At 41.9% G+C, this 18704-nt stretch overlaps 2 protein-coding genes across 5 annotated transcripts in view; both read left to right on the forward strand.

Annotated features, from left to right (window-relative positions):
* Window positions 1–1349: 1349 nt before the first annotated feature.
* Window positions 1350–9420, forward strand: C2H18orf32 (chromosome 2 C18orf32 homolog). Of its 2 annotated transcripts, XM_042454464.1 has the most exons (3): window positions 1350–1506; window positions 7772–8004; window positions 8920–9420. In XM_042454464.1, exons 2-3 carry the CDS (start codon window positions 7810–7812, stop codon window positions 8992–8994), a joined length of 270 nt encoding a protein of 89 aa, XP_042310398.1. In that variant the 5' UTR covers window positions 1350–1506; window positions 7772–7809; the 3' UTR covers window positions 8995–9420. The 2 variants fall into 2 exon arrangements, with proteins under 2 accessions (XP_042310398.1, XP_042310397.1); XM_042454463.1 differs by lacking the exon at window positions 1350–1506 and having other exon boundaries at window positions 6443–8004.
* A 4778-nt stretch (window positions 9421–14198) lies between these two features.
* DYM (dymeclin) overlaps window positions 14199–18704 on the forward strand; it is a 263922-nt gene continuing 259416 nt past the window's right edge. For 2 of the 3 annotated variants that reach the window (XM_042448107.1, XM_042448106.1), the window contains exon 1: window positions 14199–14460. The gene's annotated coding sequence lies outside the window, so the exon portion shown is untranslated. The remainder of the gene's footprint in view (window positions 14461–18704) is intronic. The other variant, XM_042448109.1, reaches the window with a different exon arrangement.

The following is an 18704-nucleotide window of genomic DNA, read 5'->3' on the forward strand; positions in this document are numbered from 1 at the left end:
AACTACAATTCCCAGGATTCCCTGGTTTGAGAAGGGAATTGCTTCCAGATCCCAGCCCCAGAGAATGAGTCTACAGCATATCAGTGTTGCCAATTTAAGTCCACTTCTTCAGCTGCATTTGGATTTAATAATGGTAATAATAATGGTGATGATGATAGAGAGATCTTGTAGCACCTTTGAGTCTCACTGAAAGAAAAGTTGGCAGCATGAGCTTTCCTAGACTTAAGCGTATTTCCTCAGATGCATGGGAATTGTAGTTTATTGTGGCACCAGAACTCTTTCTCACAATAAAGCGGTCTCAAACTGGATTATTTCTGCAGTATGGATTGGACCTTGAGCATTTTTAATAACGAAGGTCCAAAACACTGCAGAAACTCTCCTGGCTCAGTGCTAGGGAATCCTGGGAATTGTAGTTTGTTGTGGCACCAGAGCTCTTTTTGATAAAGAAGGCTCAATGTCTCACAAAACTACACTTCCCAGGGTTCCCTAGCACTGAGCCAGGGCAGCTAAAGCAGTCTCAAACTGGATTATTTCTGCAGTGTGTCTTGGACCCAACTCAGGCTGCATCTTCACTCCAGAGACAACCCAGTTTCATACCGTTTTTACTGCCATGGCCCAGTGCTATGAAATCCTGGGAATTGTAGTTTGTTGTCACGCCAGAGTTTGCTGAGAGAGAAGGTTAAATGTCTCCGAAAACTAGAATTCCCAGGATTCCCTAGCACTGAGCCATGGCAATTAAAAGGGTGTCAAACTGGATTTATTTCTGCAGTGCGGTTGCCTCCGAACACATTTCTATTTGGCACAAAGTTTCCTGAACCCCCTTCATGTCAAAATAAATATCTCAAAAGGACTGAAAGATTCTTTGTTTGGTTCAATGGTGATTTTGAGGGTTGAAATAAGTTACAGTTATTTTTATTCAATTATGTTTACGTTTATTTGCAAAACATCTGCCATTTTAACATTATGGGGATTTTCCGGGAATTGTGACTGAATATTCCGTGTGATCTGGAGGGATTCAGCGGGTTTGGGACAAACATTTTCGGGAATGATCTTCGAGGCTCTGCAAATAGAGAAGAGGGCGAGGGGATGCAGGGGATGCTTTGTAGCCCAGGAGGGGTAGACGGGGAGGCAAAACCTGGCCATGCTGGGCTGCTGTTTCTGACTCTGATTCCCATTAGCCACAAACAGCAGAGGCCAATGGGCAAAGGGTTATTTGGAAGGCACTGGGCTTTAAAAAAACACACTGCAGTGGACTTTGGACACAGGGAGCCCAGGGCTCAAATCCCTGACTCAGCCACAGAAAGCGGAGCCAGGGCTCCTCCAAGCAGAGAGAGAGAGAGAGAGAGCAAGGAGGGAGGAGGAAGAGAGTGGAACCGCCCCTCTTGTGACGTCACGCCGCCTCTTGTGACGTCAAGGCTGCCCTCCCCGGAAGCGAAGGCTGCTCCTGCTCCTCCTCCAGCCAGGATTCAGTTGGTGGTTAGAGACTCAGAGGGACGGTCGCAGCAGGTGAGTGACTTGGCCCAGAGGGACAGTGGATGATGGGGTGGGGGAGAGGGAGGGCGGTCTGTGGATGATGGGGTGAAAGGGGATGGTGGGGAGGGAGGTTGTGGTGGGATGATGGGTGGGTGATAAGAGGATGATAGGGAGGGTAGTAGCTGGGTGAAGGGGGTAATGGGGCGATAGGGGATGTGGGTGAGAAGGATGATGAGGGGGGATAGGAGAGGATGGGAAGTGGGAGGATGAAGGCGGAGCAGAGAGGATGATGGAGGGGATGATGTTTCTCCTTGGCAAGCTTCATCAGAGAGGGAAGAGAGAGATAAGAGGTGACACGACAGCCCTGTTTAAATGCTTGAAGGGGTGTCATAGTGAGGATGGCGCAAGCTCGATTTGTTTGGGAGGTTGGTGGGGGATGATGGTCAGGGCGATGGGAAACCAAAGGGGTGGGGGTTGTTAGCCTTCCCATTTTCTAGCCTCCTCCTCCCTGGTTAATTCTCATTTTGTCTCTCCAGAAGACAAAGTTACAAACACATTTTTCATTAGGAGGCATATTTTAAAATAGATTCTGTTTCTGAATGAAGCTGGTTTCCCTGAATCACATTCCCAAAAGCCCCAAAGAAGGCTATATCCTTATATCCTGGGGATTTAAATAACTACCATTTGGGGGGGGGGGGGGGGGGGGTTATTTACTCAGTCTTTAAAAAGAAGGGGGAATATACAAGGAAGCCAAACCAAGTGAGCTTGGATTTCTTTGGCAGTCCATTCCTGTGAAACTATATCAAAGTCTTTTTCAAAAGCCAGACTTGAAAATGTCTCTTGTATTTGTTTGTATGTGTTTATTAAGCAACACACTAGGGCTTATAAATGGATGATTATTATGTACATATGATTCAGTAATTAAGGTTTTAGTCCTATGGTATACCATATATTTTGAATGAGGCTTAAAATACTATTCTACATGTGTTAGGATTACTATTGTATTACCTTTTTTGGAAGTAAGTTTGAAGGGAACAAATGCAGGGAAGAATGTAAAAAGGAATTGGGGTTCATTTGCTTTTTGAGGGGGATCTAGCTGCTTGTTTTTACCCTTTTTTGGAGTGCAGTGCGAGGCTTCTGCCCCTTATTCCACCATTTTTCCTGCTAGATATGAGGTTTCCTGCTAGATATGAGGTTCTGCTGCCAAGATATGTGAAAAGTTCCACAAATCTCATTGCTACCACCAAAATGCATCTGAGGAAGTAGACTTTAGTCTACAAAAGCTCATGCTGCCAACTTCTTTCTTTCAGTTAGTCTCAAAGGTGCAACAAGATCTCTCTACATACTGAATCTACAGACTAGCATGACTATGTCTTTGAATTCTGCTTCCATCAAAAGTGAGGGATTTCCCTTATCCCTACCTCTGCCACCAATATAAGGGCCTGACCGCTGTTGCCACCATTGTGGGGACCTACTAGACGCCCTCAAGGTTGCTGTGTGAAGTATTATGCAACTTCTCTCCCCACTGGACACCAGATCTCTTTATCCTCTGCTGCCACAACAGACACTGCCAGAACCCAGTCTGTATGTGCAGAGTAATTCATAAAAGAATGGGGTGAAACTGAGTAAGAACAGCTCTATACTGTACCATTTTTTCTGATGTGTGTGTATGTATGTATATCCTGGCTCAGCCATGTAACTCATGGGATGACCTTAGGTGAGTCACACTCTCTCAGCCTCAGGGGATGGCAATGGCAAACCCCCGCTGAAGAAACTTGCCAAGAAGCCCCTGTAATAGGTTCACCTTAGGGTCGCCATGAATCAAAAAGGACTTGAAGGCACACAACCACCACGACCAGCACACACACACACACACACACACACACACTCAACCCTCCTTATCCACTCATTTTTTATCCATGGAATCAAGCATCCACGGCTTGAAAATATTAAAAAAACAGTATAAATTCCAAATACCATTTTGCTATGCCATTGTATTTAATGGACTTGAGCATCCATGAATTTTGTTATCCATGGGGCGGTCCCAGAACCACACCCCAGTGGATAACAAGGACCCACTGTGTGTGTGTATGTATGTATGTATACACACACACAGTTGGCCCTCCACATTTACAGCTTTCACCTTATTGGATTTGATTATTTGCGGCTTTGATTAACATGTTCTCTGTAGGAATCTCTAGTCTAGGTCCCCCAGTGAAGCTCTTCCAAAGGTTGATCATAGACTTGTGCTGGAGAACTTAGAAGTTCCTAGAGAAAACAAGTCTCTAGGCATTTGTAGGTCCTCCAGCAGGATTCTGTGATCAACGTCTGGCAGATGTTGACCATCGAATTGCACTGGAGGACCTGAAGATGTTCAGAGAAGTGGTCTCTTAGGTTAAAAGAATAGTGGGGTTTTTTAAATTTGTGGTTTTTCCACATTCACAGGGGTACTTCTGTATATACATAAAATATTCATGGAGGCCAAAAGCTTATAAATGCAAAAGTAATACTTTATTAATAAAAGTTTAACATAAATAGTACAGATTAACAAGGCTGATTCTCTCTTATTCAAGATGCTTGGGACCAGAAGTGTTTTTTTTTTTGGGGGTGGTGGTATTGGGGTAGGTGAGTGGTATTTTGAAACCACTGCATTTGCCTGTAGGTACATAATGAGACGTTGTGGAGATGGGACCCAGGTCTAAAAACACAATACATTTATGCTTCATATACACCTTATATACATAAACTGAAGGTACTTTTATACAATATTTTAAATAATTTTGTGTTCACTGAACCATCAGAAAGCAAAGGTGCCACTATCTCAACTACTCATAAAAATGTTTTGATTTTTGGAATATTTTGGATTTTGGAATTTCAGATAAGGGAGCCTCAACCCATAATTCAAAACATTTGAAACACATCTCTCACTCATACTCTTCTTCTAGCTAACTCAGACTCTTAAACTTCACTGATAATTCTTAAACCTGACAGAAACTCTCTTAACCCAGATCCCCACTCATTCACCCGCTTCACATACCCCTACATTGCCCACAATCAGGTTATCAGGTGAGACTGTGGCAGCCAGCAGACATTCTATCCATCACCCCTCACTCTCAACTTTCCATTCATTTGCCTTCTCCTGACAGTTGCTTACTTCTTTTACACAGTACGTGTGTGTGTGTGTGTTGTGTGGCATCAAGTAATTTCTGACCTATGGTGACTCTTAAGGTGAACCTGTCAGGTGGTGTTCTTGGCAAGATTGGTTCAGAGGAGGTTTGCCCTTGCCTTCCTCTGAGGCTGAGAGCATGTGATTTGCCCAAGTGGGTATCATGGCTGAGCTGGGAATCAAACGTCGTAGCCCAACACTCAGACCACTAAGCCATGTTGGCTCTCAATACATAACCATACTATATAAAACATAAAACAACATCTTCCACCAAAAGTCCATGACATCACAAGTACACCAATAATCTGTAATGGACACTCGAGGAACCAGCCATTAATGCATGGATAGAAGCATAGTTTCCAAGACAAGGGGAGTAATAATAATAAATATTGTAGAAATTTAATTTTGTTTTTGCATGCTTTTAATTGTGCTTTTTAAAAAAAATATTGCAAGCCACCCTGAGTTCCAGTCTTGGGAAAAGGGTGGGATGATGATGATGATGATGATAATAATAATAATAATAATAATCCCTGTATATTCTGCGCCAGTCAAGCCTCATCTGGAGTACTGTATTCAGTTCCGGGTGCCTCATTTTAAGAAGGATATAAACAAGCTGGAGCAGGTTTAGAGAAGGGCAACAAGGATGATAAGAGATGGAGACCAAACCATAACAGGAAAGGCTGAAGGAGCTGGGCATGTTCAGCTGGGTGAAAAGAAAATTGAGAGGTGACATGATCAGACTCTAAATACCTCAAGGGTTGCCACAGAGAGAAGAGGCAGGCCTGTTTTCTGCTGCCCCAGATGGTGAACCAGGTCTGATGGTTTTAAGTTACAGGACATTTCAATGGAACGTAAGATGGAAATGTTTGACAGTGACAGTGGTTTGACAATGGAACCAGTTGCTTAGAGAGTTGGTGGGGTCTCTCTTTGTTCGTTTTCAAAAAGAGGCTGGTTAGCTAATTGCTGCGGATGCTTGAGCTGGAGATCCTGCCTTGAGCAGAGGGCTGGACTCTCTGGACCATGAGCCCCCTTCCAACTCTATGATTCTATCATAAACAATTTTTTATGCAATTATTTATTATTGGGATTGGGGTGACTTCTACTGCTTCCATTTATCATCCACAAACACTTTTTAAAGTTACTCCTAATTCAGTGTGTCACGCAGAGTTTGACACTAATATTCTCTGAAATTTCAGTGAGAAAAAATTTCCCTGGGGAAAGCTCTCACTGTTGATGGCAACAGCGAGATTAGTGGAAACCCTCACATTTGGTGGCAGTGGTTAGAATAAGTGGAAGTCTTCACCTTTGGTGGCAACAGAGAGATAAGTAGAACATCTCTCACCCTGTGAGTCTGTGATGTAGGGTGGGATATAAATATTTTATTATTTAAAGTACTGAATAGTTGTTTTCAAATAATTATATTTATGGGTTTGTATACTTGTCTGTTCATTTTTATGTAATGACATACATGCTTTGTTTTCCTACCTTTTCCCTACTGTTCTATTCTGCCTGCTAACAAAAACGAATTGTCAGGAAGAGAGAATGCAGTGCTTGCAGATTCGCTGTGTCCTGCCACATCATGCTTATCATAGAGTTGAAAGAGACCACAAGGGCCATCCAGTCCAATCCCCCGCCATGCAGGAAATCCAAATCAAAGCATCCCCAACAGATGGCCATCCAGCCTCTGCTTAAAGACCTCCAATGAAGGAGACTCCACTACACTCCGGGGAAGGAGTGTGTTCCACTGTCAAACAGCCCTTACTGTCAGGAAGTTCCTCCTAATGTTGACGTGGAATCTCTTTTCCTGTAGCTTGCATCCATTGTTCTGGGTCCTGTTCTCTGGAGCAGCAGAAAACAAGCTTGCTCCCTCTTCAATATGACATCCTTTCAAATATTTAAACATTTATCCTATGGTTGTTTGCTTGGGATCATGTCCCATTGAGTTCAGTGGGGTTTATTCCCACTTTCATGTGTGCAGAATTAGCATTTTGTTGTTAAATGCCCTTTAGTCGATCTCGACCCATGGTGACCCTGTGGATGAGACATCTCCAAGACTCCCTGTCTTCCACTGCTTTGCCTAGTTTCTGCAAACTCATACCCATGACCTCCTTAACAAAGTCCATCCATCTAGCATGCAGCCTTCCTCTTTCTACATCCCTCCACTTTTGTTAGCATTATGTTTTCCCCCCCAGTGAGTTGTGCCTTCTCATGATATGGCCAAATTATGACAGCCTCAGTTTAGTCATCTTGGCCTCCAGGGAGATTTCTGCCTTGATCTGCTCTAGGACCCTTTTGTTTGCCTTTTTAGTTGTCCACAGCATCCTCAGCACTCTTCTCCAGAACAACATCTCTAATGAATTGATTTTCCTCCTATCGTCTTTCTTAACTGTCCAGCTGTCACATCCATACATGGCAATAGGAAAAACAGTGGTTTGTACGATATGGACTTTTGTGTTCAGTTGTGCATTTTAGAATCTTTTCTAATTCTTTCAGAGCTGCCGTCCCCATTCTTAATGATTACTGCTTTGTTAATTTTTAAAATCTTCTAGAATCTTTTCTAGTCACTCTCCCCATTTTTGCCTTATTAATTTTTTTAATTTAGAGCATTTTTGTACCCTGTCCTTCAGCTAAAAAGGCTCCCAGAGGGCTTACAGATTGTTGAATTGGACAGTCCCCTGCCCTCAGAGTTAACAATCTAAAATGGCAGGGCACAGAATGAAAAAGGGATTGAGAAAAGATGCTGGTTGCTTCCCCCCCCCATCTCAGGGACCACAACAAAGGGTACTGAAGGGGGGGGGCTCTTGACAGTGGTACACACTCTCTCAGGGTATGGCAGAGTTTCCTTCTTTGGAGGTTTTTAAACAGAAGCTTGATTGTCATCTGTCAAGAGTGGCTTCCTTGGGTGTTCTTGCATGGCAGGGGATTGGACTGGATGGTCCTGGAGGTCACTTCTAATTCTAGAATTCCATGATTCTCACCAACCACTAAGGAACAATGGAGCTGGGCCTGGCTGCTCCTCTGACCTTCTGAGGCCAGAGCAATGGCAGTGGGAACATGGAGCCTTAAGATCCTCGTGGACTGTGGAGACCACTGGATGTGTTCAGGATTTACTGACTGTGTTTTTATGTCTAGCGTTGCAGCAGACTCCTGCCACAGAGCCTGAAGGAGCCATGGTGTGCATTCCCTGCATAGTTATTCCAGTTCTCCTGTGGGTCTATAAGAGGTTCCTTGAACCATATCTCTACCCCATCATCTCACCATTCATCAAGCGCTTTTGGTCCAAGAAAGCAGTGCAAGAAGTACCAAAGGAAGACCTAAAGAGAACCACGTTTGAGTCCTCCATGGATGAGTCTGGAATGTGTGAAGTAAGCATTTGCTAAACAAGATATTGGGGGGGGGGGGATTTTTATCTTTAAAATGAAGCATGAGCTAATCATGTTGCTTTGGTAAACAAAGACTTTTCTGGAATGCTAAATGGTGCCATTTTAGTACCACATTCACTTGTTTGTGGGGCTGCTATTGCTTCTACTCTGTTTCACATTAGCCATGCATTCCAGGAAATAATTTTCTTTACTTCCATAATCCCCCCCCCCCCCCCAGCGGTGCTTTTTTAATCTTGTGTACACCTTTGCCCATACTTTGAACGTGATGTAATGTGCCTTTGAGTAAACATATCTAATTTTTTTCTCTATCTGATCCATTAGATAACCTTTGTTGGAAATAGAATATAGGAGAGGATAAATTTGGAGGTTCTTGCCACCTTAAGAAGGAGGAAAGTGAGAGGCTTTTGCTTTCATTCTGTAGGTGTAATAGTAGCATTTGTGGCATTTTTAGCTGGTTCTGTTAAGGCTTTTGTAAGTTACAGCCAGAGCCAGTGTGTCATAGTAATTTGAACACTGGAATGTGACTCTGGAGAATAGGGTTTTGATTCCCGCTCTGCCATGGAAGCCCACTGGGTGACCTTGGATAAGTCACACTCTCTCAGCCTCAGAGGAAAGCAAAGACAACCCCCCTCTGAACAAATCTTGTCAAGAAAACCCCAGGATAGATTCACTTTAGTGTCACCATAAGTTGGAAATGACTTGAATGCACACAGCAAGAAGTTAAGAGGTGGTACCTCAAAGTGTCCCTGGGCCTGTGCAGTTTGACACACTAAGCTAAATGTAGCCCATCATGTAGCCTTTTGAATTCATGGCTACATCTTGCTTTCTTCCTATTGAAAGCATTAATCTGAATGTACATACAGTACAGTATAATGTTGTTTTCTCTCTCTGTTTCAGATTGAAAGCAATAACATCGCAAATGGATTTGCTGGAAGCGGCCCTGCAGAGGTGCCTGACAAAAAGACTGATTAAAATAAACTTGTGCTATGGAATTGTGACTTCTATAAGCAATGAACTAACTATCCTATTCCTACTTGGAAATGTTATTGCACTTTTTATCAGAATGTACATATATACCCCTAGGGAGACATTAAGTGATTCTCTCTATAGCTAAATAAAGAGTTTAATATATTGTTGTCCTCTTCTTGACATCCTTGGCATCAGAACCTTTTTGAGTGCCATACAGCTGATAATGTTAGAGATTTTAGCAGTAGGTTTAATTAACACTGTTATTGTCAAACCTGCAACTTGTTCCTAATTTTTGCCTGGAATTCTGTTTTGACAACTGCTCACTCTTACACACTTTTCTCAACAAAGCTGACATTCTTATGTGCTGTAGTTGCAAAGAGCAGCTGTGTAAATACTAAGATGCTAATAATAAATACTGGTGGTGGTTTACTCATTGTTTTTATATTTTCCCCTGAAAAACTGCTGAGCAGTTATTTTATGGTTAAGAGGTTATCCCGTGATGTTATTAAGCAAAGGTAGCGTGAATAAATACTGAGGACGTATTGATATTATAGGAAGAGGAAAGCAGGCCTTTTTTACTCTGATTGCAAGGTATTGGCTCCTGTCAGGGACTCTTTCCTTCTAAACCTGGGGGGGGGGTGGGGGGAGTAAAAATAAAGTATTTCGTGTGTGCAAACTATTACAGTCATCCCTCCATATTTGTGGCTTTGATATTTGCAGATTTGATTGTTCATGGATTTCATTAATATGTTCTCTCTAGTAATCTCTAGGTCCTCCAGTGCAACTCTGTGGTCAACTTTAACTAAAAGTTGCACTGAAAGACCATTTATAGTTACTCCAGTGCCATTCTATGGTCAGTGTATGTTGGACATTGACCACAGAGTTGCACTGGAGGACCTAGAGATTCCTAGAGAGGTGTCCTCTCAGGTAAAAACAGTGGTTTTGTTATTTGTGGTTTTTCCATATTCATGGGGGTCTTGTTCCCCTAACCCTAGCCAATATGGAGGGACAACTGTACATCTTTCTTGGCAATGCTAATACAGGGTGATTAAAAAAGAATGCTGCAAAACCGAATAAGAACAGTTTTATTTTTGTGCCATTCTTTTTGAATCACAAATACTTTTTTTAAGTGAGCCCTCCTTATTCATGGATATTTTATTCAAGCATCCATGGCTTGAAAATATTTTTTTTTAAAAAAGAGGCTAAATTCCAAATAGCAAATGTGGATTTTCCATTTTATATAAGGAACGCTATTTTGCTCTGCTGTTATATTTAATGGCTTAATATTTAATGACTTGAGCATCAGTGGATTTTGTTATCCACAGGGGATCCTGGAACCAAACCCCAGAGTATAACAAGAACTCACAGAAATATATGTACACAGAAATATACATAAATATAAATTAAAAGTAATAGACTATTTCTCATTCATTTACTTTTGTTCCTTTCTTTAGACATTTGCTTCCTTTTCTTCAATTCTTGGGTATAATTACCAACATAATGAGTTTGAATTATCTGCTTACAGAAGCTAGCTTTGTTCATCCAACAGTTCTATGTGCCTTAATTTCTCTGTATTTTCCCTTTCACTACTTTTCCATGTAAAACAAATAAACATCTTTCCCCCCCTTTTGTTTCTGTCTCTACAATACTTTTACATTTCTCCTTTTCTGTTTGATTTCCCTCATTAGTTATTCATATTGTTTTCATTTTTCATTTTTATTGTTGTTCACTATTGCTTATCCTCTTTTAAATATCATGTTTCAAGCCATCCCCCCCCCATTTCTGTGTTAGATATTCTATAGCCTTTCCCCAGTCATCTAAACATTTGTTAGATCTTTCATTTTGTATACTTCCCGTTAGTTTATCTATTTCTAGAAATGGTTTTTAGCCTGGTTTTAGAACAGAGTCTTGTGAATTGAAAATTAGGGCAAGTCAATCACACAAGATTATGCAGCTGCTATTCCTGTGTACTTTAAAAGCAAAGAGAAAACAGTTCTGTTACCTGGGGAAAATTTGGCATTAGATGCCTTCTCCTGAAAATTCTTCCTAAAGGGCCCACATACCTCCTCTGTTGTTTGTGAAAAGGTTCACACTGTGTAAAAGGTTCACACAGTGATGGTGAACCTTTTACAGACCGAGTGCCCAAACTGCAACCCAGACCCCACTTATTTATTGCAAAGTGCCACATCCCTCTGGCTTTCTAGTAAGAAACTCTGGCAAACTCTGTGCTAGGGCGACAGCATGTGTGCCCACAGAGAGGGCTCTGAGTGCCACCTCTGGCACGCGTGCATAGGTTTGCCACCTTGGCTCAAATTCTAGTTCAACCTTGAATTCATTCATTACTTCTTCAGCTGAGTTATTCTGAATTTTATGCTTGTATCATAGAACAGTTGAAAGGAGCACAGTTGCCATAATGTCTGTCATAGCAAAAACCATGATTCAAGAGCCTAGTGTGAGGATGTGCAGTATGTTGTTGTTGTTATTATCATTATTATAATTAAGCTTTATTTATACAATCAGCCCTTCTTATACACTGATTTTTTATACACGGATTCAAGCGTACACGGTTTGAAAATGTTCAAAAACAGTATAAATTTCAAATATCAAACCTTGATTTTCCATTTTTTATAAGGGACACCATTTTGCTATTTCATTATATTTAATGGGACATGAGCATCCATGGATTTTGTTATCCACAGGGGATCTTGGAACCAAACCCCAGCGTATAACAAGGGTCCACTGTATAACGTTGTAAATTTACACAGCGCTGTACATACAATCTTTTTAATTAGACTGTTCCCTGCCCTCAGGCTTACAATCTAAAAAGACATGACACAAAAGGAGAAGGGAATGGTGGTTGGGAAGGAAATCAGGTCCAGCAGTTCTTCTCTCCCTCTGAGGCCTGGACCAAGGCACATGGGACTGGATGTTGAACCAGCTCTATGCATTCCTCATCACTGGTTGTGCTTTTGTTAATACTACTTGGAGTTGGAGTGGGTCACACAATTCCCACCTCTTCTGTAGTTGCACCTTATGAACAAGATCAGGCATCCCCTGGAACACTGTGTCCAGTTCTGGGCACTACAGTTCAAAAAGGATATGGACAAGGTTGAGTGTGTCCAAAGGAGGGTGACCAAAATGGCGAAAGGCCTGGAAACCATGCCCTTTGAGGACTTAGGGAGCTGGGTATGTTCAGTCTTGAGAAAGTTAAGAGGTGATACAATAGCCCTGTTTAAGTATCTGAAGGGGTGTCACACCGAGGATGGAGCAAGCTTGTTTTCTGCTGCTCCAGAGAATAAGACATGGAGCAATGGATTCAAACTACAGGAAAAGTGATTCCACCTCAATACTAGGAAGAATTTCCTGACAGTAAGAGCTGCTCAACAGTGAAAGATGCTGCCTCAGAGAATGGTGGGGTCTCTTCCTTTGGGTTTTTTTAAACAGACTGGATGGCCATTCGTCGGGGGTGCTTTGATGCTATGTTCCTGCATGGCATAGTGGTTTTGGGCTGGATGACCTTTGTGGTCCCTTCCAACTCTAGGATACTGTGACTATCTGATTCAAAGGTGCTGCAACATCAGGGTGACCAGGTGTCCTCTCTGCGAAGGACAAGGCCCCACAAAATATTTGCAGGGGTGTCATATTGAGGATGGAGCAAGGTTGTTTTGTGCTGCTCCAGAGACTAGAACATGGAACAATGGATGCAAGCTACAGCAAAAGAATCCACCTCAACATTAGGAGGAACTTCCTGACAGCAAGAGTTGTTTAACAGTGGAATATGCTGCCTCAGAGGGTGGTGGAGTCTCCTCCTTTGGAGGCTGGATGGCCATCTGTCGGGGTGCTTTGTGAATTTCTGCATGTAAGAATGGGGTTGGGCTGGGTGGCCCTTGTGGCCCCTTCCATTCTGACCCTAGGATCCTAAGATGATTTGGCATATGTTTTTGCAAGAGGTGGCTTATTTGTGTTTGCTGAGTTTCTTTACAGTGCAGAATTTAAAAGGCCTGCAGGTACAATGCACAAATGAACAGCGAAAGCTGAAATAGGCCTGATGAGGAGTGTACTCTAAGAAGTGCCTCAGAATCCTTTGCAATGGGCAGTTTCCTTTCTGACTTAACAAGGGCAGCAGGCTTCCTTCCCTAAGAAGAACAGGGAGCCCATTCCTCAGTCCTTGCAGTTGAGAAGGACAGCCTCAGAACATAAGTTACCCAAAAGTGGGGTTTTAAAGTGTACAGTACTATAGATGTATTTTATTCTTTGAATAGCTATCTGTTTTAATGTTGTAAAATTTAATTCCTTTTTAACACACCTCTTTTCTGTTTTTAATTGTACTGTTCTTTTAATATTGTGAAGCCGCTCTGAGTCCCAGTTCTGGGAAAAGAGTGGGATACAAACAACAACAACAACAACAATATTATACATACATATATATATAATTATATTTATTATTATATTTATTTATTATTATATTTATATATATTATCATTATATTTATATATAATAATAATAACAATTGTACTTATAATAATAACATATTTATTATATTTATGTATAGTATATTATTAATATATTTATTATATTTATATATAATGACAAGAATAACAATTATTTTTATTATTATATTTATATTTTTATATATTATATAAATATATTATATTAAAATTTATATGTAATAAGAATAATAATTATATTTATTATTATATTTATTATATTTATATATAATATATACATATATTATTGTTTTATATATTATATTAATTAGCTTACTTGCTGTTCACCGCCATGATCTTTGGAATAGCGGTATATAAATAAAAAAACAAATTATATAATATTTATTATAATAATATTATTATAAAATTATATTTATTATATTTATTATATGTATATATAAAATATAAATATATTATACTTATTATTATATTTATATAATAATAATAATTTGCTATTACAATATTATTATATTTATAATATATAACTACTGTATATTATTGTTATTATAGTACAGTATTTTAATAATAATTATTATTATTTGGCGCCTGGTCAAACGGAGAAGACTACATTTCCCAGCATGCTCTCCGGCGAGAGAGAGAGAGACGGATGACGGGGGAAAGGAGCTTGGGCACGTGATCCCATCGCTCTGCCCCCTCCCACTCGGAGAGAGGCCGCAGTTTATACGGTTAGGGGCCGGGCCGGGCGGGGAGAAGACGTAGCGACGACGTGGAAAAATAAAGCGGCTGAGGGGGTTGAGAGAGGGCGCATGCGCGAGGAGTGGAGGGAGGGGGAAGAACCCAGAGGTGAGACTGAGGCTGGGGGGGCGCCTCCGTACTGACGTACCTACGCGCGCGCGCCATCCATCCCTCCATCCATCCTGGCCGGGAGCGCGCCTGGCTAGTCTTGAGTCAGTGTCGCGAGTGCGCGCGGGAGAGGCGCGTGTGTGCCCCGCTTTCCCCTTCCCCCGGGAGGCAGAACCCGGTGAGTTAATGCCCCTATGTTTCTCTCCCCCCCCCCCCCCCCCCGCTCTCTTTGCAAAGGAGCATCTTCCCCTCCTGTGTGGCTTTGCAGGTGGAGGAGGCGGCTTGGTCAGGGACAAGAGGCTGGGTTTGGGGCAGATGGGCTTTGTGGGTTTGGGGCTCCTGGGCGGGGGGGGGGAGGAAGAGTGCTGTCCTGTTGTTGTTGTTGTTGTTGTTGTTGTTGTCTGACTTATGGTGAGCCTTTTCATGGGGTTTTCTTGGCAGGTTTCTGCAGAGGGGGCTTGCCATGGCCATCCCCATGACCAAGCCAGGATTCGAACCCTGCTCTCCCAGTGCCTTAGCTCAAACCACTATGCCACACTGTCCCCAAGGAGGATCTATTAAGGGGTTTTCTTGGCAGGTTTCTCCAGAGGGGGGCTTGCCATGGCCATCCTCTGAGGCTGAGAGAGTGTGACTTCTTGCCCAAGGTCGCCCGGTGGTTTTTTTAAGCTCAAGTGGGGAATTGAACCCTGATCTGCAGAGTTGTAGTAGCCCAATGCTCAAACCACTACACCACACTTGCTCTTTAGGCACACTTGAGGTCTTCCTCTAGTAACTCTAGTTTAGGGACTAGTTGCCTAGTTTGTTGTTGTTGTTGTTGTTGTGTGCCTTCAAGTCATTTCCGACTTATGGTAACCATAAGGCGACCCTATCATGGGTGGGGTTTTTTGGACAAGTTTCCTTCTGAAGCTGAGAGAGTGAGACTTGCCCAAGGACACCTGCTAGATTTCCATTGCTGAGCAAGTATCCAAACTCTGGTCTCCTAGTCCAAGGCTTCAACCACTGCTCCATGCTGGCTCTCAGTGATGTTGGTTTCCATCATTGCTGTAGTTTAAGATTGTAATTCTCATTATCGTAAACCTCCCTCAGCAATACAAATAATTCAGAAAAGCAGGGGAATACGTCTTTAGAATGAATCTGTAGGGCAGAAATAACACAGTTTGACACCACTTTAACTGCCATGGTCCCACCCTCCAGAATTTTAGGATTTGTAGATTTGTGACGTATCAACACTCTTTGACAGAGAAGGCTAAAGAACTTGTAAAACTAGAAATCCAAAGGTTGCATAGGATGCAGCTGCAACACTTACATGGTATCACTTACATGCCTTATTTCGACAGTGCAGGCGCACTTGATTTCGTCTTCTAGTTACCTCTAGGGACTAGTGACTTGGTGGTTGTTGTGTGTGCGCCTTCAAGCCATTTCTGATTTATGGTAATCTTAAAGCTACCATGGGGTTTTCTTTCCAATTTTCTTCAGAGGGGGTTTGCCATTGCCATCCTCTGAGGCTGAGAGAGTGTGACTTGCCCAGGGTCACCCAGCTCGTTTCATGGTACAGCGTGAATGATATTTCCACACATGTTGGTCCTCGGAGTCCTTGGCAGGTTTATTCAGAAGTAAACCGACCTCCCAGTTTAATTTAGCCTTTCTTTCCAGGTAGGAGTACAGAGGTTCTCTGCTGACATTCCTCAACTGGATGAACACTATGCACCTGAGGAAGTAGATTTCAGTCTTCGAAAGCTCATGCTGCCAACATATTTCTTTCAGTTAGTCTCAAAGGTGCTACAAGATCTCTACTTACTGATTCTACAGACTACTGTATATCTTTGGATGAAAACTATTAAGGATGGTTTCGTACTTGTTGTTTGTGCTTCCTCCTTATAAACGGGCTTTGAGGAGAAGGATAGTTCTTCTTCATTTATATAGCGCTGTAGATTTGCACAGCGCTGTACATAAAACAGTAAATATAAAAGAGTAAACCTGCCTATGGCATACAATCTAAGAAATAATAGGATAATACATATAAAATACATAGCAATACAGGAAATGGTTCAATAAAACAGGCAACAAAAAAGAACATCAAATAGCAAGTGACAATCACGCAATGCCTGGGAACGCTCCTCTGAACAGGATGGTCTTCAACTTCTTACAAGCATCCTGGTTGTGAACTTGACACAATCACTTTGTGAACAGGTAACTAGCCAATGCAGTATAGTGGCTTGAGCATTGGACTGTAGGGAGCATTGGTGTATGACTCTGGAGACTAGGGTTCGAATCCCTGCTCAGTCATGGAAACACACTTGGCAAAATCACACTCTGTCAGCCTCAGAAGGAGGCAAAATCAAATCTCCATCTGAACAAATGTTGCCTGTGATAATTGCCTCAGGGTCAACATAATGACATGAAGATATACAACAACAAGAACTAGTACTTGGAAGTAACTAGAGGAAGACCCTATTGCAGTTTTTTGTCATTGTGTGCCTCAAGTCATTTCCAACTTGTGGCGAGGGCCTTTAGGTGAACCTATCGTGGGGTTTTCTTGGCAATATTTATTCAGAGGGTGTTTGCGCTTGCCTTTTTGTGAGGCTGAGATAGTGTGACTTGCCCAAGGTCACCCACTGGATTTCCATGGCTGAGCAGGGATACAGATGCTGGTCTCCAGAGTCCTTGTCCACTACTTAAACCACTTCACCCTGGTAGCTCTGCATTACAAGTAGATAGACTCAATGAGGGAAGCCACAGCTTTAGTTCTGCAATATCTGAGCAGGGCTGTCGATTAGAGGATAACTTGAAAGTCTGTCATTCACGGGGTCATCGTAAGTTGAAGTCGCTGGCGGCTAACAACACCAAACTAGGGTCACTAGACAAGTAAAGTAAATGATATGCCTCCTCCTTCTCACTTTTGTAATAGTTCATATGGAAGAAATCTCAAATGACAGTCTGGAACAGCAGTGAGCAGTTGGGGCCCTTCAGATATTGGACTGCATCAGTTCTATTCAGCACATTTGGTTCTGGGGAATTCTGGTCAACACCTTCAGTTAAAATCATTGCGGAAACAAGGTCAACAAGGATTTTTGTCTTTTTGTTACCTCACCTACTTAGCACACCCTTTTAGATTAGGCCAAAGGATCTAAAAGAAAAAAGAGAGCTATTTTAATTGCAGACACATTTCTGAGGGAACTGTTTGAGATCTACATTCCTTTAAGGAATGTGAATTTAATGATACCACTGATTTGTTGGATGGTGAACTGGAAGTCATAGTAGGATGGCCAGTGTAAAGATAAGTGGCATTCTGATTGGATGCACGGCTTCATACATGCCGCAAAAATAATCCAGTCTGACACTGCGATAACTGCCATGGCTCAGTGCTGTGGAATTCTGGGAACTCTAGTTCATTGTGGCACCAGAGCTCTCTGACAGAGATGACTAAATATTTCACAATTCCCAGTATTCTATAGCATTGAGCCATGGCAGTTATTGCAGCGTCAGACTGGGTTATTTATTTCTGCAGTGCGGATGCAACCTTAGTCAGTGGACCTATGATGGGATTCCTAGGTTTGCAAACACAAGTTTCTTTGCAGAGCCATTAAGTGGAAGTTTGTCTATCTGGATAGATACAGAAACATATCTGTATAATGGGTCTCAAAATAGAATATTGCTGTCACTGCTTTTGGGATCATCTTATTGATTTGTGGTAATTTCTCTTGAGAATCTTACTTACAAATTGAGCCCCTTTCAAGAGGAAATAGTTACCGTTGATTTTACTGGTAGCATTTAAGCATGGCTAATGGTGGAATTCCTCCTCTTAGCCTATTTTTGATCTCCTAAATTTGGTTGATTTATTCTTCTTGTTAACCACCCTCAGGTCGATCTGGACTCATGGTGACCCTGTGAATGAGACCTCTCCAAGTCTCCCTGTCCTCCACTACTCTTCTTAGTTCTTGCAGATTCATACCAGTGACCTCCTTAATAGATTCATACTAGTGACCTCCTTAACAGAGTCCAACCATCAAGCGTATGGTCTTCCTCTCTTTCTACTTGTCTCCAACTTTCATAGCACTGCCATTATTTTGTAATTAGCCATGCCTTCTCGTGTTGTGGCCAATGTACAACCGCCTCAGTTTAATCATCTTGGCTGCCAGGGAAACTTTAGGTTTGATATGTTTTAGGACCCATTTATAGTATTTGTTGGTTGTTGTTTTTTTTGGCTGTCCACAGTATTGTCAGCAGTCTTCTCCAGCACCATATCTCAAATGAATTTATTTTCTTTGTATCCGTTTTCTTAATTGTCCAGTGCTCACATCCATACATGGTAATGGGAAATACAGTTGCTTGTATGATTCTAACTTTTGTGCGTAGTTGTATATCTTTGCTCTTTAGGACCTTTTCTAGTTCTTTCATAGCTGCCTTCCACATTCTTATTTT

This window comes from Sceloporus undulatus, chromosome 2 (assembly GCF_019175285.1).
Source record: "Sceloporus undulatus isolate JIND9_A2432 ecotype Alabama chromosome 2, SceUnd_v1.1, whole genome shotgun sequence".
Lineage (NCBI taxonomy): Eukaryota > Metazoa > Chordata > Lepidosauria > Squamata > Phrynosomatidae > Sceloporus > Sceloporus undulatus.

Excerpts from the sequence above, each read along its gene's own strand:
- C2H18orf32 (XM_042454463.1), top strand. The coding sequence starts at position 7,552 with ATGGCAGGGGATTGGACTGGATGGTCCTGGAGGTCACTTCTAATTCTA. Across the intron at positions 8,005-8,919 it reads ATGAGTCTGGAATGTGTGAA|ATTGAAAGCAATAACATCGC; the intron begins GTAAGCATTTGC and ends TCTCTGTTTCAG.